Source organism: Pangasianodon hypophthalmus, chromosome 7 (assembly GCF_027358585.1).
Source record: "Pangasianodon hypophthalmus isolate fPanHyp1 chromosome 7, fPanHyp1.pri, whole genome shotgun sequence".
Taxonomy (NCBI): domain Eukaryota; kingdom Metazoa; phylum Chordata; class Actinopteri; order Siluriformes; family Pangasiidae; genus Pangasianodon; species Pangasianodon hypophthalmus.
The window spans coordinates 6,086,923-6,114,060 of NC_069716.1; the positions used below are offsets into that span (position 1 = coordinate 6,086,923).

At 38.2% G+C, this 27,138-nt stretch overlaps 1 protein-coding gene across 2 annotated transcripts; it reads right to left on the reverse strand.

Annotated features, from left to right (window-relative positions):
* Positions 1-21: 21 nt before the first annotated feature.
* Positions 22-24,912, reverse strand: LOC113542764 (C-terminal binding protein 1). 2 transcript variants are annotated; one of them, XM_053235526.1, is made up of 9 exons: positions 24,786-24,912; positions 12,328-12,482; positions 6,682-6,826; positions 6,365-6,571; positions 5,482-5,696; positions 4,797-4,927; positions 4,421-4,548; positions 3,415-3,526; positions 22-1,329 (listed from the first exon to the last, which is right to left on the reverse strand). In XM_053235526.1, exons 1-9 carry the CDS (start codon positions 24,790-24,792, stop codon positions 1,143-1,145), a joined length of 1,287 nt encoding a protein of 428 aa, XP_053091501.1. In that variant the 5' UTR covers positions 24,793-24,912; the 3' UTR covers positions 22-1,142. The 2 variants fall into 2 exon arrangements, with proteins under 2 accessions (XP_053091501.1, XP_034161836.2); XM_034305945.2 differs by lacking the exon at positions 24,786-24,912 and adding an exon at positions 18,250-18,603.
* Positions 24,913-27,138: the final 2,226 nt, after the last annotated feature.

The following is a 27,138-nucleotide window of genomic DNA, read 5'->3' on the forward strand; positions in this document are numbered from 1 at the left end:
GTTATCACCCTGAAAGCCATGTCATTAAATTTGGACTTTTATTTCATTTAAAATAATTCATACAAATGCATACAGTCACAAACATTTCTTTTTTTTTTTTAATTCTGTTTAACAAAAAATAATGATATCTCATAGTATATATAGTATGTATATTGCTAGCCTACTACTTTAACCAGGAAGGAAACTATGTAGGCAATGGAGCGCTGCAACTACCCCAGCAGCTCGGAGCTGCCTCGTAAAACACGGTACGGTCAAGTCACACAGAAACAGGCAAGCATGACGCCAGCTTTTCACAAGACAAACTGTTTTTTTTTCTTTTCCGTCAAAACAGAACGGATTTTTTTTTACCTTTAACACATAAGGTAGTACATGCTAAGTTAACAAACAGAAACAGAAAATAATAAAAAAAAAGAAAAAAAAAAAAACAAACACTGAATATACTTTTTGAAAGTACTGTGCTAAATTAGACTACAAAAAGACACATGGATACAAAAAACGATGCACTATGTGGTTTAATTCCAAAGGGAGGGAGGGGGGAAAATAATTTTCCTGAGAGGGTGTGCAAAACAGGCCTCTTTCGGGGCTTTTTTAAAAATCATACCAAAAACAAAAAATAAAACAACAATAATAAAAAAAACTGATCTATTAGTTGATGGTTACCTCCCTTTATGCTGTTTTTCTTTTTTTTCTTTTCTACAAACCACTGATCATATCCTAAAAACTGTACATAAACAGGTTACATTCAGAACTACGGATGTTTTTAACAATGAAACCCATCGGACACGAAAGAAACCGAAAAAAAGAAAAAAAAAAAAAAGAAAAAAAAAACGCCCACTGCACTTAGACAGACTACAATCTAAACCAGCAGGATTTGTTTTAGGGAGTTGTTTTTTTGTTCCAAATCCACGAGATTTTCTTTTTTGTTTCCACACCAAAAAAAAAAGAGAGAAAGTGAGAGCGAGAGCGAGCACGACCCACCACCTTCATTCAGTTCAAACGATTGGCTACTTCAGACAGTCACGGTTTGTTGTGGTTTTTTTTCTTGGCTGGTTTCGAGCCTGTGACGCTCCTCTTCTTTGGGGTAAAGAAGGACCAGGAGAGTTCTCTAGTGGTACGGAAAACTCTGGATCAGGAGTGTGTGGCTACAACTGCTCGTTGGGGTGCTGCTCTCGGTCGGGCTCGGCTTTGCCCGTCTGACCTGGAGATGGCGCATGGGGCGGGTGTGCTACAGGGGGAAGGCTGTGGCTGATCGGCACGGCACTTGGCACGATTCCTTCCACTGGTGGTGGGAGACCACCGGATGCCAGGCTCACCACACCTGGAGGGTACCTGTAGACCAGACAGGGAAAGAAACGAGAAGACTTATATAAATATTTCAATTAGACTTGAATGCGGCAGACCATAATATTAACGGCCAAGGTGTGAATATGGATCTTCTCTGAATTTTATTAATTAGACATGCTGACATTTCCAGGAGTATGTGTACTTTATGTGTGGACCAATCCCCAAAAAACAACCAGGTCAAAAGAAGAAAATGACTTATATTATACTTATATAATATAATATAATATATATTATATTATTATATCTTATACTTCTAAGAAAATGACTCACTTATACGATCCATGTTTAAACCATTACAAGAATAGGGAAGTGGCAGATTTTGGATAAACGTCAGACAAAGATGTGGAGATGTATGTAAACATATAAGGCTACATGAGAAACTCAAACTTCTTCTATTCATTCTGTCTACTACAGCAAAACATTACACTTCCTTCTTCATTTTTTTACTGTGTGGTTTGGTACATGTGACACCACTGTGTACTGCAAAAATTCACATGCAAGTATGTTAGCAGATGTGTTTCTGTCAACGCCTGTGGGTGGCGTGTGCAAACGTACGCGATTTTACAGGGGTGCACTGGGTGCATTTGCACCTCGTACTGTTAATACTCAAATCAGTGTTTCTTGCACTGTTACACATTCCATTGCATACTCAATAATAGTCAATCAAACAGTAAATTATTAAATTTTGGGTTCAAAAGGAATATGCATTATGCATACAATTTTAAAGACTTAAAGACACAGCCCAAATAAATTCAGCATGCCCTCATCGTGTTAAAAGCTCTAACTGCTTAGCTATTTTGCACTATATTAACTAGCCACCAGAAGGCTTCAGGTACAGACAAAGTAAACAATCACCCCATTTCATTGTTTAAATGTCTTCTTTGTGTTGTCGATACATATTTATTTGTAAGAAAAAATACAAGCTAGTAGATTTCCAATGTTAATTTAATCCATTTTACATGCAGACCATGTGCACAGTATCCTGGAAAAAAGGCTTTGGACATTTCGGGGTCAGCACATCGCTCCACGCGTTTGTTTATTTTAATGCTTTAAGCCCTGCATAGCCTATAAGCACTTGGTGGAAAAGTCCCGGGGGAAAAATTCACCATGAGTTAATGTGAAATCTGCTTTAGAGAGGAGTTTTATTTTCCTATTTGGTTGTTTAAGTGGAATATTGTATTGGATGCCAAAGTGGATTACTGTTTAAAAGGAAAACTGAAAATCTTGCTTTATATTGTTCTTAATTTGTGCTTATTTGGTAATTTTATAACATGTTATCGTGAATCGGTTGTCTGTGATGTGTCTTATGATGTGCTGCCAGTGCTGTTAATGCCTATATATTTACATAATCAGTTGAGGTGTGGTGTTAAGTTAACTGCAGCCTGTGACATATGTTGTGTCTCTCCGGCAATGTACGAGTGCAAACTCTCAGGGGACACGACAGAAAAAACAACCAGAATGACACCCAGGAAATGGAGGAGAGGCCGATAGAGATCTGGCAACTGCATTTAAGGTTATCTATGTTAAATAGTTTGCAAATCCTTCCTTTGCTGACAGCTACCCAAGTATATTTTGTTCTCTTTAAAAAATGATTTTCATATAACAGTCATGTCTGGGGTCATAATATAGTATGCAAGAGTGAGAGGGAAAAGCGCAGAGCAGAAACAAGTCAACAGAAGCCAAAGACGAGAGAAGGACCTGACGGACTTGGTAAATTATAAATCCTCCATCCTGCTATTTGTTTCAGGTTAATTATTCTATGAGTTTGGATTCTAGCTAGTGGCTTACTATTGTATATTAAACACCCTTTCCTGCACCTCACCACTCACACCCTTTCCTGCACCTCCCAAACTGTGACTCTGCAGTCCCCCCAACACACTCGATCCTCCCTGTAGGTTTAATTGGTGTGTGAACTGCTGCACTGACTGAACAGTTCACAGGTAAAAAAAATATATATATTATGTACTGTTAAGATTGTGATCTCTCACTGCTGATAATAGTGTCTACCAAATGGACACATGTAAGCATAAATGCATTTTAGCATTTTAGGGATTAAATGTCTAACTTCACCTGTAGGCTCCGTTGAGCTCTGGGTGGATGGCAGGGTCCATGCCCGCCCAGTGTGTGGTCTGTGTGAGAAACTCCTTATTCACACAGTTCTTCAGGCTGTCTGGAATACGACCTAGGGGCCAGAAAAAAACAAAAAAAAAAAAAAAAAAAAAAAAACAGCCGTTTTATACCACAATAGTCCAGCAACTTCTATTTCATCATCCACAAACCTGAGATAGAAATAGAACAATCACAGTAATGACAGCAAAAGCATCATCATTACGACACAAACAACATCACCTGAAATTCCTTGGTAATGAAGCTTTTTAAAAATTCGCCTACAATATTGACATGACGAAATATCAGACTATTAACTAAGGCATGATTTGTCAGATAGTCTTGATTAATCTATAATTAATCTATAATTAATCTAATTCTAAAACAGCAGCTCTGACTGTATTTCTGGCTGCAAGGTAAATCACAGGTTAATATTAATGAGCTTGTTCTAATGCATTATTGTTTCTATAACAACACCTCATTCATAGGGGCACTCCACATAATCCAAGCCTAATAATAAATGGATTTAAAAATGTACTGTTTGTATTAAATGTATTTAACAACATACATGTATACATGTATTATCTTATATGGTGTTGTAAGTTTTCTGTAAGGAGAGGTTTATTTAGCATTTTGTATAGAAGGAGTCTCCAGTGATAGCACTTCGTAACACTCAGGGGTAGAAGTGTAACTTCTCCATCTTCAGGACAGAGGAAGTTGCATCGTGTGGTTTCTTGGTAACAACCTGAATTTTTTTTATCTTCTTAACTTCAAGAGAAAGTGAAACACTTCCTTAGTACCAGACTGACAGTCAATGAGGAAAAAAAAAAAAAAAAAAAAGAACAATTTTCTTGTATTTTTCAAAGCCTCCAAACCTTGTACGTATTTTCATCACTCATTATTTGGATATAAAAGACATTAACCTCACTAAGGCACATGTAATTTGTGCTAAAACGTTATTGTGCCGTACCGGTAATGGCCCTGCGGATCTCCCGAGCTGCTTCCTCTCTCATCTCGATGGAGGCCTGCTCGCTGTACCAGGCAGCGTGAGGAGTGCAGATCAGATTAGGGGCATCTTTTAGAGGGCCCTGGCTGAAACTGAGACAGGCAGAGATGTTAAAGGAGTTAGACAACTGATACTTCAGTGTGAAAAATGATTATACTGAGGAATGCTAGCATGCAGTAAGCCTGGTAAACACAAATAATGCCTCACCGAGTTCTGTCAAATCACCTGAGGCACTCTGTCTCCCACACACACACACACACACACACACACACACACACACTGCTTACCAGAAATGGCTTTCTTTCTCAGTCAATGTCTACCATACACACTCAAGGCTCACCTAAAGGGCTCTGTCTCATGGACGTCGAGAGCTGCGCCGCGTATTCTACCCTCTTTCAGTGCCTGAGCCAGAGCTTTCTCATCCACCAGTCCCCCTCGGGCAGTGTTCACCAGGAACGCACCCTGACGCATCTAACACACACACAAAGAAACAGTTCACTCTATTTGTGTGTATAATTCATAATAAGGACAAAGAACGATAAAAGCATAAGCAAAAACAAAGTAGAGCATTGATTTGCATATAGGAGGCAAAATCTATATTGCATATATGTGAGCAGCCCTAGTGCAAATATAAGGGCAGACAATATGAAAATTAATATTTAAGAGAAAATAAGAAAGTGGTTGCACCTATTGTCAGGATAGATGCATGCTAATGGGTGATTAAATTGAGTGCACACGACAAAAGATTTAATAATGTGAGATTAAGAGAAGGGGCGGGGCTTCTAGGAGTATCAGTTAATAATGAAGAGTTAAAAACACCTATGCAAACATCAGTCATTCCCAATTCATACGTCGGCTGATATTTTTATTGGGTGGAAAAAGAAGCCCGGCACATTTTTGAGTGATAACTCATAGCAGCAAGCTCTGATCCTAAAATGTGGAGCACACAAAGTATGTGAAGGTGAACGATTGGCTACCTGTTTGATAGATGAGGTGGTGTGTGTGTGTGGGTGTGTGTGTGTTACCTGTTTGATAGTGAAGTCGTTGATGAGGTGGTGGTTGTGTTCGTTCAGGCTGCAGTGGAGTGTGACGCAGTCAGAGTGGAAAAGTAAGTCCTGTAGTGTGTTTACTCTCTGCAGTCCCAGCGCTCGCTCCATGCCATCAGACAGGTACGGGTCATAAAAGATCACATTAAAGCCAAACGCTTTAGCTCTCAGAGCTACAGCCTGACCAACACGCCCTGAAACACACACACACATTAGACAAATCAATAACCTTTCCTTCTACTCAAATCAGACTAGTTTCATTTCCCCTTTGAAATGTTTTCTAAGTAGCTTTGAATGAGTGAATAAATTTAATGATTAATTTAGAAGTGCCTCATACACACTTTATATTAAAGATAATTTCCTAACTGGTGCGTAATTAAATTTAAAAAGAGGTTGGAAATATTCCATTGCATTAATCCTATAATGCGTAACATTCATTTATCATCAGTAAGTGCTTTATACTGGTCAGGGTTGCAAACACTTGGCATTTGGGTACCAGGCGTCAGATTTAAAAATTTGTGCACACAGTATAAATAGTACAAAATAGTATAAATTACAGTGAAAATCATTTTTAGTTTAAAAAAAAAAAAAAGACCTCTATAAATGGTCTGGTTATGCCAAGAAAATTAGCCTAAAATATAAAATAAAAATATTTTATATATACATAAAATAAAAAATCTAAATCAAAATCAAGTGCAGGTACTATACCTAAAAGACTATACGTAAAATATACATTATTTTTTTCTAAAATGATAACTGAAATGAAATAGAATTTCCCCATATAAAACATCAGACTATAAGACAACAAACTGTTATCAAGCTTTAAAATAAAAAGAGTTTAACAGCGGTTGTGTACGCTGACCGAGACCGATGATCCCCAGAGTTTCCCCTCGGATGCGGGCGGCTCCAGACGCGACCTCACGGATTTGCTCCACACTCTGGACCCGCGTGCCCTCACGGAGAGCCTGGTGCAGCCAGGTAGTGCGTCTATAGAGATTGAGGATGTGACACAGCGTCGAATCGGCTGTCTCTTCCACTGAAGCTGAGGGCATGTTACACACAGCTATGCCTAAAAAAATACACACCCTTTACTACATGGAGACACACATGCACACACGCATGCGCAGCATATACTACAACATGTCAGTATTAACACAGTAAGGAAGGAAATGAGATTACCCAATTCTCCAGCTGATTTGATGTCGATATTGTCGAAACCGCTGCCAATGCGGACGATGATTCGAAGTGCTTTGAATTTCTCCAGGTCCTCGCGCATGAGTGTGATGGTGTGGTACATGAGCGCTCCAACGGCCTCGTTCAGTACCTGGAGGACACATGAGGACAAATATATACATATATAACCATTCTGTCCTTTTATGCCTAAACGGTCTGCAAGAGCACAAACATATTTTAATAGATAAGGAATTTCTCTTTTTTTTTGTGAATCCTGATGCCCCTTACCATACCCCTTAGATATCAGCTAAAAACACGACGATAAATATAATATCTTTGTGGGCTGTGACCACCATAATAAAATGTGACAACCATGAATTTACAAATAAAATTAAGAAGCAGCGAGACATGAAGCATGCGATTCCTGCGTGGGAGCACTGTGCTAATTTTTTGATAATTTGTTCCATATTAGCTTATGCATGTTTAAGTTGAAGTTGCAATTCAGTTGTGGCATGTTTGAGGAAAAAATATTCATACTGCTTTGTATTTTTTATTTATTGAAGTTGATAATTGTTTTAGCGGATTCTGCAACCTCATCCAGGACCCAGTTGTTGGAGGAAGAGGACTGGTGTCTCTCCAGCTGCAGGCTCAATCCTTTAAACCTGCTAGTTCTTCGACTTCAACTCACAGGCACATGTTTTTAACTAGGAAGCTATTATTTTAAAAAAATCACTTAAAACACCCTGAGATTAAAAGAATCATACTCTCACTTTCTATTTTCCGAGTCCCTTTTTTGTTAGGTATGATTAAAATGTTTTGGTCAAATTAGAGTGCATTCTTAAAATCTCACTGAAAAAAAATATTAGAAAAGTATAACAGTATTGTGTCGTATAACTGTCATATAACAGTATACGCAAATGCATGCCATGCGACACCAGTTAATCCGAATGCAGGAGACAGGATCAGAGTAGGTTTGGGGGCATTCTCAATATTAACAGAATGACTGGACTTCCTGAGGAGGGTAAGTGTGTAGGTGTCTGATGACATTTTTCAGTGGAACAACCATGTTAAGCAAATTATTATTCAAAAAATAAAAAACAAAATAAGGTTTTCAAGGAGGTAATGGGTGACTTTAAAGCTTGGAAAACATACAGAAGAGAGGCGATCGTTCATAATACTGCTGAGCTTACACTAAATCGAGAGAAAATTCAAACATGGCCAAATAAGATAAGTAAAACCTTAACTACTAAACACATTTACGACCATTGGGAAATATTTATAATGCTTATTCCAGGTGTGTGGAGCTCTGTATCCGAACCACACTGCAATATTCCTGTTCTTGTCTAAACCTGAATGCCATGTTATTTGCTGTTTCTTAAGAGTTTCATGTGGGGAGCAACTTATTAGAAATTCCAGGCAGCATTGCTCTTAGTCATGCGGATTCTGTGGTCCTGGCCACAGAAATGAACTCCATTAACATGAATACATGGCGAAAAACATAACAAGCATTGTGAATGTGCTGTGAAGCATTTGATGACGTTAGGTTTGCTATTCATGCCTCCCACAGTTACACACTGCATTACACTGCCCAGCTCCTCAAACACCTACACTCATAAAAATGGGATTAATTAATAAATGCATTTACTGCGATTTACTGCAGAGCACTATCTGGCATTCATGCAAAAGCCAAGTAAAAACGCTGTCCAGCATCGAATCAGTTCATTAGGACCTCCTTTTCATGAACACTGCTGTTCATGGAAATAAGTGCTGACCCTTCATTGTGTTTTAAGGTTACCATGGAAGCATTTCTGCTCCATCGGCCACACGACTAAAAACATTTCAGCTACACCTTATTAACTTTCATACTCAAATGGTCGCGGTCACTGAGGTGCTTCTCATTTTGTACACACTGCCTCTGCACTTTGGGCTAAAATTTTCAATATGGCTTCCTTTAATCCTATTACTGGACTTCACTAGAAATTGCTAGAGTTTATGAAAATGACTTTTTAGAATCCAATAAACTTACATTTACATTTCTACATCGCACTAGTTGACTATCACGATTTACAAAATTGCCACAATACTATAAAATTATAAACACACCTTGCTCTTTGAACTTTTTTTTTTTTTTAATAACATTACCTCTGCCAAAGGGAAATTAAATACAAGCTACAGGCACAGTAAATAAAAAAAAACAGCCTTAAATAAGAGAAAAAATAAAAGGAGTAATAAACTGACACACATGGTTTCCATTCACAAATAATGGCCTAAAATGAACAGCCAAGGAACAGTTTATAAAGGTTTTAAATAGATATGCTTCGTTGAAAAAGCAGAAAACTATAAATGCAGAAGAAAAAAGGTTCCAAAACAGTCGCACCATCTCTAATGATGCCATTCTGGCTATTACAATAAGGATGTGTGTTGAATATGAATATGGAATATGGTGTAACATGTCTAACAGGGTTCCAATGAGTTCTTGGCACACAAGTAAGGAATAAAACACTTTGGAGGCATGCATTTACAAGATAAATAATCAAAAGTTGTGCAATGTGGCCTGATGCAAAGCATCTGCTACCAGGTTGTTTATTCTGTAATAGCCGCACATCCTGAAATGTATTCCTCTCTTACCACAGTAATTTGCGAATGCTAACAATTTAGCTATTAAATAATGACAAGACACACTTTCTATCCATTTAGGATTACATGAAGGAAGTTCGAGTTATCATTTATCACAGCTATAAACAGTTGTTTCCTTACCAGAATTTCTTTTTTTAATACTAAAAAAACAATAAGAAAAAAAAAAAAAACAACAACAAAGAAACAGCAAAACCCTCCATCCTCCATCCTTTACAGCTTTACTTCTGACTGTTACTTTACAGAGTACTGAGACTGGAGACTCCTTCCAAATCGCTTAAATGAAGGTTTAGTCACAGAAAACTTCACCATGGCCTCTCCTGTACAGGTCTGTTAGCTACTATAGAAATGATAATCTTTTAGAACAGTTGCATTAATATAAACCTGTCATGCTGTATAGAATATTAGTCAACACCTCCTGACCAATCAGATTTGAGAATTCAAAAACACTGTAGTATAATGAATAAAGTAAGCATTGTTGATTAAAGCCTGTGTGTCAGCTGAGTCCAAGAAACACTTTTTGAGGAAGCTATTCAAGAGGCCTTGAAAACTGCTGCCCAATCAAAAAAAAAAAAAAATAGTCGATTTGCCATTACTGTGTCAGTCAAACATGACGAAAGATAACTAAGAGGTTGAATTTGACAATTACATGTTAAAAATGTTGTTGCTGTTTCAAAACCGACAGCTTAAACAAAACAGACCCTGTAGTTCACTTGTTCATTGTCATTTTGACAAATACCACTGCTTTCGATCACAGGCACAGAAACAGCAGTATAAGAGCTTCTTTTCTGTGTAGAGGGAAGTGTGTAATAACCCCATCCATTCAGTACAGGAAGTTTAAATTGGCTTGTAGAAGAGGACAGGGAGGAAAACCAGAGAGCCATCTGTCTCTGTGAGCTCTGGGAGGGCACGCTGGAGCCTGGCGTCTGTCCAAAAATACACAACACGTGCCAAAAAAAGGCGATCCGCAAGTCAGCAGAAAAACAGAACGCCGTGGGCATGTTTAAGACCTGATTAAGCATTTCTTATACAGGAGGAGTAAATATTAAAACAGTAAAATAAAGTCTGATCATGGGGCAGTGAGTATGTAGGAGACTTTCTCTGTTATACACCAGTACATTTGATTTAGAGCCACAGATTGTGAAGAACTGACACGATAATTATAGCAATAAACTGAAACTACTATGTAGTAACCAGCTGCCACTTTGACCTAGAAATTAGAACAGTTGCAACCGCAAGCCCGCAGGTCAGCATGTGCAAGTTCACAGCAGAAAAAAAACATATTTACACAAGTTTATAATGCTTATTTTTATTACGTAAATTAACTGGTACAACTACTGCAATCAGCATAATGACACCGACACTTCATGGCAACTTACAATTACAAAAAAAACTTATAATAAATCCATATTAATTCATGTGCATTGCAATGTATAGTTCGCTCTAACGGTCTGAGTCCACTGCCAACAGCAGCTCTAACAGTAGTGCAGCTTATTGCAAATTTCAGGTTTATATTACGCACTCATTCTAATGTTTTCGTTTCTATAGTAACAACTCGCACAAATATAAACGGTTTTGTAAAGAGAAGTTTATTTAACATTTTTGGAAGGAGTCTCCAGTTTCACTTTGTAACGGTCAGAGGTAAAGTTTTTCCTAAAGTTTGTGGTTTCCACTTTCTCAGTAATAGGACAAGTTGCATTTTTTTCTCATATTATCTTCAAGAAAGAGAAAAATGGGAGGCTGATGAAGGAATGACTGTTTATAGTTGCTATAATGGAAGTGATAACTTGTTTCGTGGACGTTCCACAATATTAAATGCAACAAAAAAAACTGATAAAACGCATGATGTGTCATTCTGTAAATAATACAATTTGTAATCAGTGGCAAACTGTCATGGATTAAGAGGAATAAAACACGTAGTGACATGCTGTTATTCGAAAATAATCTTCGAGGTGTTTAACAGTAACTCTGCTTCATGTCGAGCTGCATCACACCACCCCATGATTGATTATTTTCGTATAATAGCACACCCCATTGTGGTTTATTCCTTTCATACAACCCATAGTGAACATTAGTAACAGTTATTATCGGATGTTAGTAATGATTAACACAGAGCATCCAATAACACTCTAAATAGTAGTGCTTATCTACTACTTTTTTATTTAAAATACTGTAAATGGGATATTTTTCACCAACATAATGCCGATTTCATCTCAGCATTCTAACGACCACCACACCTGAATATTGAATCATTTATCAAACATTAGCAGATATTTTTGATAAATCATGCTAAAACTTTTTTTCCTTAATGTATATATAGTAGCAAAAACAAACTAATAAATCATTAGCAATACAATCGTTTATGATATGATCTACTCTGTGCCTTCAACTAATCAGTTATAAAGCCAACAACGAAACACAACTCGTGTCACCTCAGATTTCTGTTCTTGGCTGGCGTGGAACGTGATGTGGTCTTCTGCTGTCGTAGCCCATCCACCTCCAGGTTTGGTGTATTGTTGGCTTTATAACTGATTAGCTGATGGCAAAGACTAGATCATATAGTCATATAGCCCTCAATGTTTGGTGTGTTGTGCATTCTGAGATGCTTTTCTGCTCACCACGGATGTAAAGAGTGGTTGAGCCTGTCTGGCCCTTCTCTCTAATCAACAATGACTTTCCTCCCGAAGAACTGTCACTCACTGGATGTTTTTTGTTTTTCGCACCATTCTGTGTAAACTGTGCAAACCAGCCCAGTCAAAGATAAATGTTTTCACTATTCTTATTTTAGGTGCCACATGACTGGCTGATTGGATAATTGCATGAATGTATAGGTGTACAGGTGTTCCTAATAAAGAGGTTTGTGGGTTTAAGATTGCCCCAATGCTAACCATGGTTTACAGTCAGGCTAGAAAATGCTAGAATATTATACATATAAAACTGATAAATCGGGTTTTTCTTCTGAACAGGTCCAACTTGTCTGACTAGCTCAAATGTAAACGCAATAAAAGAGTCCTCTACCTTCTCGTGGATCTCCTGGGTGGACTGAGCATCGCAAAAGGCCACAGTTGCCACGTCTTTCAGGATGGGCATCTCCACAGTGCAGTCCCGGCCGTCCAGCAGCGCCACCAGAGGACGAGGGTGCATGGGCCCGTTCATTATAGGAGGCCTGATGCCTGCACAGAGAGATGTGAAACTTGAGTTTTGACTTTTTCTCACTGTGGTTTGACACTAGTGCGAGACATCCAAGGGTAACTGGGTTGGGCCCTGGTCAGAAATGTTGCTCCTGTGCACGCACCTGAATCTCATGTCATTTCTCAGCTGAATTAGGAGAAGTCTAAAATTGTTCCCCAGGTTTAGAACCATTTAGATAGAAGCCTCTTTCAAATATTCATCATTATCTAGAAGACGTCTAATAAATATGATAATAATGCAACGAATACCCAAAATATCCTCGAGTCTGTCATTTCTATGGCATACGATATGCATTCAAATGTCTCAATTACAGCAACTGGACTTGTATAGAACGAAAGACTCGCCTCCCCCGTTAAGCAAAGATCAGTTCCACTTTGTGGTGAAATGAATCATGGCTATACAAGCTACAGCTTGGAAATCGAGGCCACCCCACGCTCCAGCATTACAGCCTTAAAAAAGAGCAAGATGGTTCAATGACTCTAGATAAAGATACAACATAAAAGGAAAGTCAATAAGAGGAAAAACTTTCACAATACTGATCAATGTTTATATGCTCTCAGTGAACACTAATGGATTCGGCAACAACATCTATTTTTTACAACCTCAAGCACTTCTCGAGCACTTCACTCAGCTGTAAGTTTAAAGGATCTAAACTCTGGAGAACATAAGGAATACTACCTCAATAACTGTTTTTGAAAAGTTTGGCCTGTTCTTAGCCTAGGGACTTGTTTTATTTAATACATTTTGATTATTCATAGGAATCGTCAGAGCATTACAATTAATTCATTTGTGATTTACTTTGGTTCTTGAACATGCTTTCTCATAAATACCATATTTTTAAACTTCCAATCTTTTATGTACAACATTTGAAGGTTTGGAACTAAAAAAGGAAAGGACTCTATAAATAAAAATTATTATTATTATACAACTAAAGAGGAGACATGACTGGTCATATTTATATTTATAACTAACCAATCAGGATTGGTTGTCCTTGCAAGTACTTAATTTTATGGAAAAAATAACTTCAATTGCAGCATAATAATAACAATAACAATAATAATAATAATAATAATAATAATAATAATAATAATAAGTAAGCCCAACCTGCTTTACATCCTGAAATTTAAAACAAAAGAAAAACACAAAAAAGAGAAAAAAAAGGTAGTCAAATATAGTAAAATAGTAAAATAGTCAAATAATAAAAAATGCAATATATAATTGCAGTGACAGAAAGACAATAATACAAAATAAAGAAAATATATAAACACAATAAAAGTGTAAAAAGTACTATAAAAGTACAATGATTAAAGAAATATAAAAGTAATCTGCCAGTAAAATAAGGCAAATAATAAAAGCTGGTTAAATTCTAAATGAAATAGTTTTGGTTTATGGGTAATGTGTAACCAATCTTCAGTGCAGAAAAACAAAAGGCTACTTCACCACTCTTTTTACATTTCCTCATAATCTGAGCAAATGGGTCGCCTGTAGGCTAAACAAAATAAAGAAGCATAATTGTAGTCACCAGGCCATTATACAAGTATAAAGTAATAAAATGCAAAAATAAGTGAACCATTTAAACAACTGCTCTCCTGTGGGTCTTAAAACAGCTTTGCTCTTGTGGCAGCCCTGTTTCTGTGCAAGAAAAAAAAAAAATCCCAGCTTCAAGGATAGACACAAACATTAACACTCAAGGTTAGTCTTACAGGGTCGATTCCCAAAATAAAGCACGCCCTGAAGAATAAACTCTGTACTTGACCCCCAGTGAGATATTCACATATCTCTGGGATAAACATGAAGAACGCTTGTCACTGACTTTGACAAAATGCTGCTTCCAATTACAGTGCACATAACCGAGCATGCTGGGTCATTTTCTCACTTGTCACAGTTGCACTTTCTGAATATATCACAATGCAGATGCATCCTGAAGTGGACTCTTAGGCTACGTTTACACGACAACGATATAGTCAAAAAACGGAAACGTTTTTCTCTTGTGTTTTCAAAAAGTTTCACGTATACACGACAATGTTTTCAAAACGATTCGCGTTTACACATATCCGCGATAACGCGTTTTCAAAAACTTGCACTTTGAAACACGTTTTCAAAAATATGCGTTTTCAGTCCCCAAAACGTCGTTGTCGTGTAAACGAAACGTTGTTGTGTAAACGGCCCCTTAGATAACCTGAGACACAAAATATTAAATGCTAATCATGCCAAAGAACATGATTATACACATCTCACACAATACATAAGGCAGTGCAGGATCATGAGGAAGCAAGTCACGTTCACGAGCATATCACATGGACACCATCTGCATCTCCTGTTCATTATTAAGATTTTCACCTGACAGTTTACTACATGTTTGCATTGAGCAACTAATCACAGACGTGACCGCTCAAATGGTTAATTTTGAACATAGTTATCTGGTACAATTACAATAAACTAATTGAAAAGAAAATTGTTTGAAAAAAATTCATTACAATTTTCCTCTAAATGCATAGACTACATTATATACTTATACCACAGTACTGTTGAATTCTTGTTGATTAATTTTCTATAACAGCGGTTCTGACAGTCGTTACGGCTGTAATTCAAATCACAGGTTTATATTAATTCACTCTTTCCAAACTGTTATTTTTTTTTTATATAGTAACAGCACATTCACAGTGACTTGTATGGCAAATGGTCTCACAGTTTAAGACTAATAATAATAGCTATAATAATAATAATAATAATAATAATAATAATAAACTGTCTTGTTATTTAACAAAGAAATATGGTGTTTCTGGCATCGGCACTTCGTACCAGTCAGTAAATTTTCACTCATGGGTGAATCTTCAGGACGCCAAATTTGCACTTTCAGGTTTTTCAGTAACATGATAACTTCTTGCAATCATTCCACAACATTAACCGTAAATATAAACAGTTAAAAAGTTCAGTGTGTTCTTCATGAATAATTTAAAACTTGTAATCATTAGCAAATTGCTGCTGTATAAGAGGAATAAAACACTTCAGGATGTGCTTCTCTTCCAATTGGGCCACAGCACAACATAACAGCATGTCCCCAATGTGTGTTTTTCTCTTTACATATTAAAAATATGTATTAATTCCCAGCAATGTTTTTCAGCAGAATCTCGATAAGCTGCCCTACAAATTTTGCTTGTATGGATCCTTCAGGTTGGAAAAAGTCTGAAGTTGGAGGTTCGATATTTAAGGTAGATACACTGCAGGGTAAAAGTTCGTGTGTGCACTGTGTGCTGAAGTTTAACGTCAGTAAATGCCACCATTCCTGTTTGTTCCTTAATCTGATATGAGATGCTGATAATGCCTAGATAAACACACACATTATGTCTGTCAAAAAAAAAAAAAAAAAAAGAACTGAGCCTCAGGTACTATTCAGTCTGTCTGCTCTGTTAGTTATATTATTATATTTTCCTGCCTTTCTAGGTTTATACACAGGTGAATGTTAGACAGGTGTGTGTTAGACAGGTGTGCGCTAGACAAGTGACGATAGTGACTCAATGGACGCTTCAATAATTTTTTTTCTGCAATGTCTAGGCTCCTAGAAAAATAAAGCGTGTCCCATCCTAGTGCAATTTCTTTAGGGGGTTTATTTTGGACACATTTACAGATCACACTGCATGGGGCCTTCCTTTCACTAGACAAGAGTTCTATGAAAGTTTTTAAAAAAATAAAAAATAAAACACACACACACAAAGAAACAATTCTGGATAATGTAGTAATGCGATGGACAGGCGTCCCGTCCAGGATGTATTTCCGCATCACACTCGGTATTCCCAGGATAGGCTCCGGATCCCCCGCAACCAACCCTGACCAGGATAAAGCGCTTACTGAGGATAAACGAATGAACGAGCATTCCTAATGAATACAATTAGGCTGATCTCATTTAAATTAAAAAGCAGTAAAATATACTATTGTTATTACCTAATCCTGACTCTCCATCACCTGAGCCAGAGTCAGTCATGCCATTCTGTAACGTGTGTAATTAAAATGCAAAACCATGTAAGAACCCTTTAATGGCATAGTTCATGTAATTCCCTCCAGGAATAGCAGGCAGAGCGGTGTCGTATGACATCACAGGTATTACACTACTAAATGTAATATGTGCATCTGTGAATTAGACATGTCTGATCCATGTATACTGTATCTAATCTGGCGTGTGCAGACATGACGTGACTGTTTTCCCCAACATCTCTTCCACTCACACACACACCCAGATGCGGGCCACCTCCCTCCACACACACACATAAACATATACATTTATCCACCATTATTTATGTTGATTATTACTTAGACGATCCCTCACCCGCCCTCTGTCATACACGGTTACGTTTCCTCTGTTTTTCTCCCCAGGTTTGACGTTCCTCTCATAAACCTCTACATGCTCACACTGTGTGAAGTCTAGCCGTGTCTAGCTTTCCCGACTAATAGCTTTCCCCCCCCACTGTTCAATTTTCAGATAAAGAAAACAAACTGCCAGCACGATATAAGCATACCTAATCTGTGTCATGCATGCAATCAGCCCAAATAAGGACTAAACAGCACGATGAGTAATGTTAACTCTGTGCTGATAGTGCTCTGTTGGACCTTTATGCTGCTGTATAAACACTCTTTTAAACAGGTGAATCATGCACATGTGTGAAACAAATCATGGAAAGAAATACGGCTGTAGCGTGGATCTATGTGAATGCTGCAGTGTTTTTAATGCTTGGCCTCTGGGGATGTGTGTGACTGTGTGTGTGGGATCTGTTTGAATTAGCCACTTCATAGCAACGAGATATCGTCTACCTCGGCCATCCATGGGCAATAATTCAAACCGACACTGCTCGCTGTTGGGCAAGGCCAACAACCCAGCCCATGATTAAACACATGAGGAGCTTCTGACATGACCCGAGATGGGGGTCTGGGCTTTATTTGGTGCATAGAGTGGATGAAAATGAGACTCCGATAGTGTCGATAAGGTCAAAAGAGGTGGAAGTGCTATTATTAATTTAGACTATTATAAGATTTATAATAGTGTAATAAAATATGATATCAAGACGAGAATTTTTTCATGTGCATATGCAATTAATGCATAATAATAATAACAATAATAATAATAATAATAATAATAATAAAAACATTTCTTGTGCTCTTCCTGTTCTGCCTGGCCTTGAAATGAAAATTTCCTCCCTTCGAAGGGAGTGAAAAAATTAGGAAGAGAGTCAAGGCCAGGACTGGAAGCCACATTTCCACTGTACAACATGTTGGGAGGACTCCCGAATGTGAGAGGCACCATGTCCTTGCCAAACCCCTCTGATTTTCCACGCACGAGGACAGACAGACAGACAGACAGACAGACACCCAGCGTGGAAGCAGAGAGAACCTCACACTGCACGCGCACAAACACACACACAAACCCACACACACGCGTTGCACACAAACCCACAAACCAAAACGGCTTTGCCGAAAAAGCATGCGGCATTGTGCACAGGATGAATGAAAGATAATAGGAAAGGAGGGAGAGAGAGAGAAGAGAAGAGAAGACGAAAGGAAAAGGAAAAGCATAAGCAAAAGGAGGAGGGAAGAAAGAGGGGGAGGGGGAGACACACACATACACACATATACACACACACACACACACACAGCTTTACCGCTCAACGCCCAAATAATCGCCGCGCATATATCACGCGCTTACAACCGCTTCTTCACGTGCGGGCTCGCGCAACAAAAGCGAAACGATTTACCTACCTAAAGGCAAGCCTTTGTTTAGCAAATGTGAGCTCCCCATCGTGTAAGGTCCAAACGAACAAGCCCTTCAACGACACATTCACCAAATCCTCAGCATATGGCGGCTACCTCGAATTTTCTTATTCCCTTTTTTTTCCCTCCTCCGTCTCCGCTGTAGTGTAGCTGCTGCACACACGCGCGCGCGCACGCACGAGCATATGCGCACGCTCGCCCCACCACACTCACTCACTCTCTCTCTCTCTCTCTCTCTCTTCCTTCTTGCTCCCTCACTTTCTATTTCAACACACACACAGAATGGCAGCGCAAGTGTCAGTGCATTTGTGTGTGTGTGTCAGAGAGAGAGAGAGAGTGAGAGAGAGAGAGAGGTGGCTGCAAGAAAGAGGGAAGAGCAATGGGGTGGAGCCTTTTTTTGCTCGCGCAAAATTGATCTTTTGTTTCCTGAGAAGAAAAAAAAAAGAAAAAGAATATGGAAATTCTGGGGAACAACTACAGGGCAGGACAGAGGAGAGGAGAGAGAGAGAGAGAGAGAACTGCTTTCCCCCTCAGACCAAAAACTAAACCAAACAAAAACCCCATATCATGTCTTAGTATTTTGTTTTTAAATGCATTATGTAAAATAGAGGTCCTTGGATTCCTGTTTGTGGTACACTTTCAGAGAAAAGGGTACTAAACTGTACTATTCCGTATTGCTTAAGTATACACCTTTTGTACCCTTACCATGCATTTTTTTTACCTAGAAAGTACCTTTTAAGCTGTACTCTAAAAGGGAATTAATTACCTTAAATCATTTTAAAGGTACATTATATCCATATATCCATATCCATATTCCAGATGAAAGACACATTAAAAGATATGAAATATAAATGTACCTCCCCAGCGACAGAGCAAGCTTAGTGGAAGTGTATAGCAGTAAATGACAATGTTTTGACAGTGAGACCTGGATGTTTTAACGCAAGGAAACAAAAATTTGCATACATTGGAAGGCTCAGGAGTTAGCATGTTCTCCCCCTGCTTCAGGGGTTTCCTCCGGGTACACCGATTTCCTCCCCAGTCCAAAGACATGTGTTGTAGGCTGATTGGCATTTCCAAATTGTCTGTAGTGTGTGAATGGGTGTGGGAATGTGTGTGATGTGATGGGTTGGAACCCCGTCCAGGGTGTCCCCTGCGTTGTGCCCTGAGTCCCCTGGGCTAGGCTCCAGGCTCCCCGCAACCCTGTGTAGGATAAGCGGTACAGAGAATGGATGGATGGATGGATGGATGGATGGAAGGACAGCTTATGGTTGATTTAAAATAAATAAATAAATAAAACAACCCAAAAATAATTGTCAGAAGATGGCAATGAAGAAGAAGAAGAAGAAGAAGAAGAAGAGGAAGCCATGTTAGTGGCATGTCCATGTTTAAGTCTTGTGTTATGTTCGCCACTTAGCGACAGCAAATTCTGGGTAATTTAACGCAAGAAAACTATTTACAAAAGTCTAAAATTTGTCGATAAATTAGGCCACTCATGTTTGATCCAAAACAATAAGAAAATAAATATATACTGATCAAAATTACAGACTTTGGTAGCCTCATGTGAATCACACTTAAAGAACTTTGCAACTATCATTTCCTTAAAGTTAGGTTTGGCCTGATGTTACGGTCAGATAAAAATCACACAACATAATATAATTCTTTGGTTGTCAGGTGACATTAGTGGTCTTAGAAGGCATAATATAGGATGCTCACCAGCAGGCGATTTAGCGACATGGTGACCAAATGATGGCATTTACTGATGACTGTTTGGGCAACGTCAGAAAAATCATCAAAATATGTTTGCTGCTACGATGCTCGACTAAAAGCTGCCAATAAGAGGACGGCATAGGATGACGCGAAACTCACGGGACAGCTACAGATACGGTAGTGGTAATGGCGAAACGTAAATAAAACATGCTAATGGGCAGAATACATTACCGTTAATGCCTCAAGCTCACTTGTTTCTGTTTACGTGATCCCATCCACCGCACAAGCCCAGATCACACTGATAGATATCATAATCAGAAGGGTGTAATTTTCTTTAATGCACAGTCAGTATCTGGTCCAGATTTTCTTGGGATTATCTCATACAGTGTGACAAATAATGCTGACACTGCACAAAAGTCTTTAGAAGGAAGACTGTGGAAATCTGGCTATAATCATTTGCTGGAATTGTCTGTATTCTAATAAATAATCCCATAAAGTGATACTAAAGTTCTGAACATCGTAGCTGTACTCCATCAGAGAACTCAGAACACATCATAAAAGTGTCAAGAAGGTATAAATCCTATTTCATTTCTCTGATTATTTATAGGTAGGCTGTACTTGGTTACAAGACAAACAGCAATATTCCAGCTAGTTATGATGGACACATCAAAATATCAATAAAGTCAGTACTCCGAGACCGTATTCCTTGGCAGCATTTTTGGTAGTGTTTGCAAAAAAAAAGAAAAAAAAAACCGGCTGTGTTCCATTCCTTATTTTCTTGTGCCTTTCATAGTTTTCTTCTGCTCACCATACAAAAGGTCAATTAAACCCATGACTGCATTTTTTTTCAAGTGCAGAAATGTTTAAATACAGTATATTTCTCCTTAGACACTGAACACACGTTTAGCAAGATGACTCCCTCTTTTCTTCACACTTATTCTGCAAAGGCTCTAATTGTCAATGGTGTGATGATGGGATGCTATTTATACTACAGAAAGCGGCTAGCTGCTAAGTTTCCTGGCTAACGAGCCAATCTGGGAAGCTGAGCAAATGAGGCACGTGTGCTGTTGTGCAGAAGTCCAGGCAGATTTGTACTGAAGCAGAAGATCCCTTTATTCGTGACCTCAGTGGGACCCACCCTACTCAGGGCCTTGCGCCATGTCGGTTTAACCCAACAAAATGCCATGTTTTTGTCATGGTGTTATTTGGAAGGTTTCCGAGTTAATTGTTCATCTCCTGATTGAATGAAGCAAGTCTTTTTTTCCCTAGAGCTGAAAAATCTGAAATGTCCATTTCAGAAATTAAATTAAATTAAATGTTAGTCATTTAATTTCTGATCAGTAAACAAATTTATTACAAATTTATTACCTGTTATTAAATGTTAGGGCCAAAGTAACCTCCTCTTGGATGGCCAATTAAACTGATTCAATTATATAATTTATCAACACAGTCACAATTTTCCCTTTAAGTCAAAAAAAAAAAAAAAAAAAGGTGAACCTGTTGTGCACGAGTGCATGAACTTAGTTTGTGAGGTCACAAAGTACGTTCAACCAATCACCAATCCGATACGCAAATAATCCTAACTTTATCACGTTTCAAAGTGAAAATAATTCTAGGATGACCTGGTGCTTTAAAATGTTTACCCACAGATCCTCCTTGTGATGAAATAGCGATTAACAAATCGCGATACTTAACGACATTTCTATACGATACGCAGTATCCATGACAACATACGGGTTTGCCGGAAAAAAAAAAATAACTATGCTAATAAAACTGTAATGTTGCATTTTTATCTATTATTTAATGTCTACACTGATATAAATATTCAACACTGAAATGAAGGGAAACTAAAAATTCTGTAAAAAAATTTTAACATCTTACTATTTAAAAATTCAGTACAAAAATTTAAACCTGAAATCAGCTACATCCAGAGTTTGTCATTGTTTTTCAGGTATACAAAGATATTACTAAAAAGTGTATTGTGACACAATCACAATATTAATGTCATATTCATCATATTGCTCAGCCTGAGAGCTATAAATCCTAGCTCAGATACTGGAAATGTCAGAAATGTCAGCTACTTTCGCGGTTAAATAGTCAGCTAGCTACAGTATTTAGGATGGTAGGAGGATTCGGGGGCGCTTTCAGAATGTATATTCATGCGTGTTCATAGATTCATGACTATTCCTAAAAGGGTAAAGGTTAGAGATGTTCGGGCTATTTAGTAGTTACTTGGTTATAAAAAATAAAAAAAAAAAGAAAATAATTTTATATCCTATAAGTAGATTTAAGAGTTTAAAATGAGATACTTTAAATAGGGAACTCATTTTATTTATGTCCCTACTTAAGATTTATTTAAAAGTAGTAAAAGCACTGAAACCACCATTTCATTACAAGCCAGGCATTAAGCATTAATATAAATCTGGTCAATAAGGATGTTTTTGACCATTAGCGGTTCTTTCCATCATGCTCTGTTTCCACTGTGAAAATGGCAAAGTAATAATGATTTGGCGACATTTTACACCCACACTGGTCTGATCAATCCATTGATAGGAAGAAATGAAGACAGTGGAGGAAGAGAGCTGTCAGAGGACTGTGACAGCTGGACGGCTTAAAACAACAATATGCCATTGTGGAATGGAACGAGAGAAACGGGGGGGAAAAAGAGGAGTGGAGAGAGGAGAAGCCCCTGAGAAAGAAAGATTAAACTGTTTGAGGCATGCACGGCTGCTACCTCGCTGACACACACACACACATGCACACACAATCACACACACACACAGAGCTGTGTGGAGAATTGTTAAATTCAACCCTCCCTCTTGTAATAAATTCTGTGTGACCGCACGCCTCCTATTCAACTCAGCTTGTAACAAATACAGAGCCTGTGGTTATGAGGCAGTTGTGCTAAAAATGACTCTGTGGTCCACCATTACAGTAAAGCCCATTTTATTGAAACGATCCCCACAGCGGTAAACCTATCCCTACAGCCAAGGTTGCCATTTCCTGAAATGATCCTTCTCCTTATTTTGAAGACTGGCCTCTGATTTGAGGTGCTTATTGTTGACAGAACTCCAATTCAGCATGACCTTTGGACAATGTTCCATAGCTAAAGATCTCAACCCAGACAAGAATGATGACTAAATGTGAAACCAGAACGAGTGGTACATAAGAAAACAGACCAGCAGGTTCGTAAAAAAGGAATATTCACCCACGATACTACGTCAGTCGGCTTTGCTGTTGTTTGGCCTCGTTTATGCTATATGCACTATGGTGATGTCCTATTTGAGATTGCTGTAGGCTATTCATGAACTGTGGATGATTTTCTGAACGAGGTGTGTCGCACATTTGCATCGTTTTTCCACTTATTTTCCACTGACGCTCAATTTAACCACTAAGACAAATTTAGTGTAAATATCTGCCTCTTTAGTTACAAGAACTACAAGACTAGTGTTCCTAACACCAGAATCCTTTCAGTTAACGTAGACTTCCATTACTTGTTAGCTACAATTATGTCTTTTTTTGTTGCGAGACACAGACTCGGTTTTGTACTCTCTTGTTTTCCCACACGCTCTCTGACGGGATTTTAGCTGGTCTAGTTGTGTTACTGTGAGGATATGCTGTTCTACAGAGACCACAAAATACTTCTGTAATGCTTGGGCCTGTCCTAGAGTTGTCTCCCTCAGTTGTCACACCACACACTACACGGTTTGCTGTAGGGCTGCACAATATATCGAAATTATTCGAAATATCATAATATTATTGAAATATCGAAAGAACAAGATATGAGCATTACAAATACAAATGTGTTTAATTCAGTTCAAACATGGAAAAGCAATTTAGTCATGACCAAAATATCTGTACCATTCACATAATCACCACAACAAACTCAGGATAAAAACCACATCCAGAGAACGTCTCTGTTAAAATCACCATGAGATTGCTTCATAGCTATGATTTGATTCTGATGTACTTCTTTTTCAAACAAGAAGTCAGAATGAGGGCATGTTGAAGTACCTGACTGACTTACACACCAGCCAATATCATTTGACATATGCCACACCCCTGACTAACCATGCTTAACAGTAGCATAGCTTAGCAAGCTAGCTAAATATAGAGAACAACAAAGAGTTTAACAAGGGCCTGTTTTCAACTGTGGAGGATTTCTCATTGTCGCCTTCATTTACACCTGTCCGCTTTAACGAGGACAACATCCTATCCTATCTAAGGGGCGGGACATATACATTCTGGAAAGCATTTCATTGGATGAACACAAGACTAGTACAGGATGAGTCATCGAAACAAGTTTTCATTTTCTTAGAAGCTAGAAATTTCAAACAAAACAAAATTTCTTTCTGGATATGCTAGTGTCCATAACACTGATGGACAGTTTCAGAAAGTTCTGAAACTCTGAGATTTCAAGGGCATTTTAAGAATCAGAGGGATTGATATCTGAAGGTTTAATTCACATTCCTGATCAGCTGGTTGGTGAGAAATGAGAGCACAATACTTCTATAGGAAGATCAATAATCCTCTTATATTAGTTTTTTGTTGATTGAGATCAAGTAATTTAAATCCAACATAAATCTGATTCACATTCTACACACCAAATCAAATGCTTGACTTTTTTTTAAACACCTAACACTTCCCTCACATGCAGTGTGTTTAGCTAGAAAGGCTGCCGACACTAAACCAGTCCCTAAAGTGCCTCTCCCTGCCTGTGGGGAAAACAAGAAAAGCCTGTGTCAGTGCACATGACGAGCCAGCTGGCTACAGCACACAGGAAGTAGGAGAAAAGGGGGGCAAAAACAATCACAAACCTTGCATATCACCCGCTTTTGGAGCCTCAATCAGTCCCTCAGCGTGCCTGGGATTCGGGTATCCATTGCAGAAAAAACCTGACCAATCACAGCCGAGGGTACGCGAACCAACCAATCAGGGATGCGCTACCTTTGGGAATGGGCCAATCAAATCACGTCTCGGTGTAACCACTGTTCCAAACGCCTCTTTACTTCCTACTAAGGTGCACTATATATCCGAGTAAAATAATGACTTTTACGCGAAGATGTAGTGCACTTTATAGTGAAAATGGTGCGATTTAGGATTGAAGCACGCACGTTTCAGGAGGGAAGGGACACTCTGACTTGCTCGGACAGGAAAATGAAATCTGAGCACGGGGTGGAGGACAAGGGGAAGGAGGGAAGGAGGGAAAGAGAGGGAAAGAGGGAGGAAGGTGAATGTGTGGGGGGATGGTTGTTTCACCAGGGATGAACAGAGAAGGAGGTTAACATGAGTTGTTTGTGCTGGCTGAGGATGAAAGGTTTAAATGAGTTTTGGTATAAGGCTGGGTCAGTGAAAAGCTTTCCCATTAGTGCAGTGAAACAGTTCAGAAACATTTCCCATCACAGGAAGTTTAAACACATTCCCCATGCTTGCTATGGGTTATTTAATGAGATCCATTCTGATCCATCTCATTTAAGGCAGACTACGCTACATTTTGTAAATGTGATTACCTTGCAAACTATTTGACTACTTAAAGGTGCAATAGTCATTTTCTTTTACTTTCTGACTTGTACAAATAACCTGGAATATATGTAAAACATGATCAGATATAAAAGATTAAGCCGTATTCTCAGCACAAGCACAAATCAAGTGGCTGAGAAAACGTTTGGAAAACTGAAGTCCGGTCCGGAACGCTTGTTTATGTTTGGGATGCGCCTTCTCATGCGGCTGCGTTCACACGTTCTGCTATTAACATCCGTCTCGAGCGATCAGATCACAAGTTGACAGCCAAGACACGTACCCGTTCACACCTGGCCTTAAAGTGCATCTCCTGTGACCACTTACATTCGTTCGGATTTCATACATCATTTCTGCAGGAGAAAGGATGTCACACACATAACTACATCTGCTGCATTTCTTTTCAACATCCTGTGAATCCTATTTTATCTACCTGGACTGTTTCAACTGTTTTATTTGTCTGGTCTGCTAACGAGACTTATAAATGAACGGGAGATGAGATGCCGAAAGACGCCACAAGACGCAGCTGCTTTAGTCTCCGCTGTTATAGCATCGTTTTTATCCATTATCTCCGTGGTGGAGAGCTCGACCTTTCAGTGTGATTTCCACACAGTCTCACAGTGATTACATATTTTACACTTTTTAATTCACTCTCTTGCAATGATGACGTATTTGATATTGTCCAGGACGCTTTTGCATTCACACTACAAATGTGTTACCTAATACACCTTTCAGATTAGACTGTTTATTTCCATATATCTCTTTTCCATTTTGAAGAAAGCCAGACAGATACACACCTTACTTTAAATAACATTTGATATATTTCATAGTCTTAGGCACATGCAAAGATGTGCTGTAAAGCAAAGATGCCTTCAGAAATAATGAATATGTTTCTACATAAAAGAAAATATGCAGAAAAAGTGCATTAAACAGTAATAAACTAAAGGAAGTCAATATCTGGTGTGCTTCCTTCCTTTCTTTCTTTCTTTCTTTTAAATAGTAGTGTCAAGTGCAATATGTGCTGTTTTATAAGGAAATGAGCTGGTAGGTTTTGCTGAGCATCTTACAGAACCAGACACATTTCTTCTGGAGACTTTGACTGTTGCACTTGCTTCTTATTTTGCATGAAAACTCAGCAGCCTTCATTATGTTGTTGTTTTTTTTTTTTTTTTTTTGGTCTGAAAAGTGATCTGTTATGTAATATGTTGCTTTCTTTACTGACATACAAAAATTTCTGTAAAATTTATTATTTTATGTTTGGAAAAGTAATGTTTAGAAATAGAAAATCTTTTTGTACTGACTCAATAATGCAGAAGTCATAAAAATAAACATGTTTAACAAAATTTGTACTAAAGAAAACACGGTGCCTAAGACTTTTGAACAGCAATGTATAAAATATGCCGTGCAATGTTTAAGGGAAAAATAAAATCCTTGTTTGCAGAATAATGATCTGTCAGGAATCATTTTACAGACTGCATCTGCATATAAACCAGTTAACAATGATTAGCTCCCAGAACATTCTGGGAGCATTTGTTTTTTGGTTCCTGAAACATTCTGAGGAAAGTTCCTGTTTTAGTTCCTGTTTGGTTTTCCAACAAAGTTTTCTTTACAGAACATTGTAAACATTGGAGTTTCATTATGAATTATGGTTTA

What these genes read in the sequence shown, in the direction of transcription:
- LOC113542764 (XM_034305945.2), bottom strand. Translation starts at nt 18,289, where the DNA reads ATGGGGAGCTCACATTTGCTAAACAAAGGCTTGCCTTTAG. An exon ending in AAACAAAGGCTTGCCTTTAG is followed by an intron (nt 12,483 to 18,249) that starts GTAGGTAAATCG and finishes CTCTCTGTGCAG; the next exon opens with GCATCAGGCCTCCTATAATG. An exon ending in GAGCTCAACGGAGCCTACAG is followed by an intron (nt 1,330 to 3,414) that starts GTGAAGTTAGAC and finishes TCTGGTCTACAG; the next exon opens with GTACCCTCCAGGTGTGGTGA.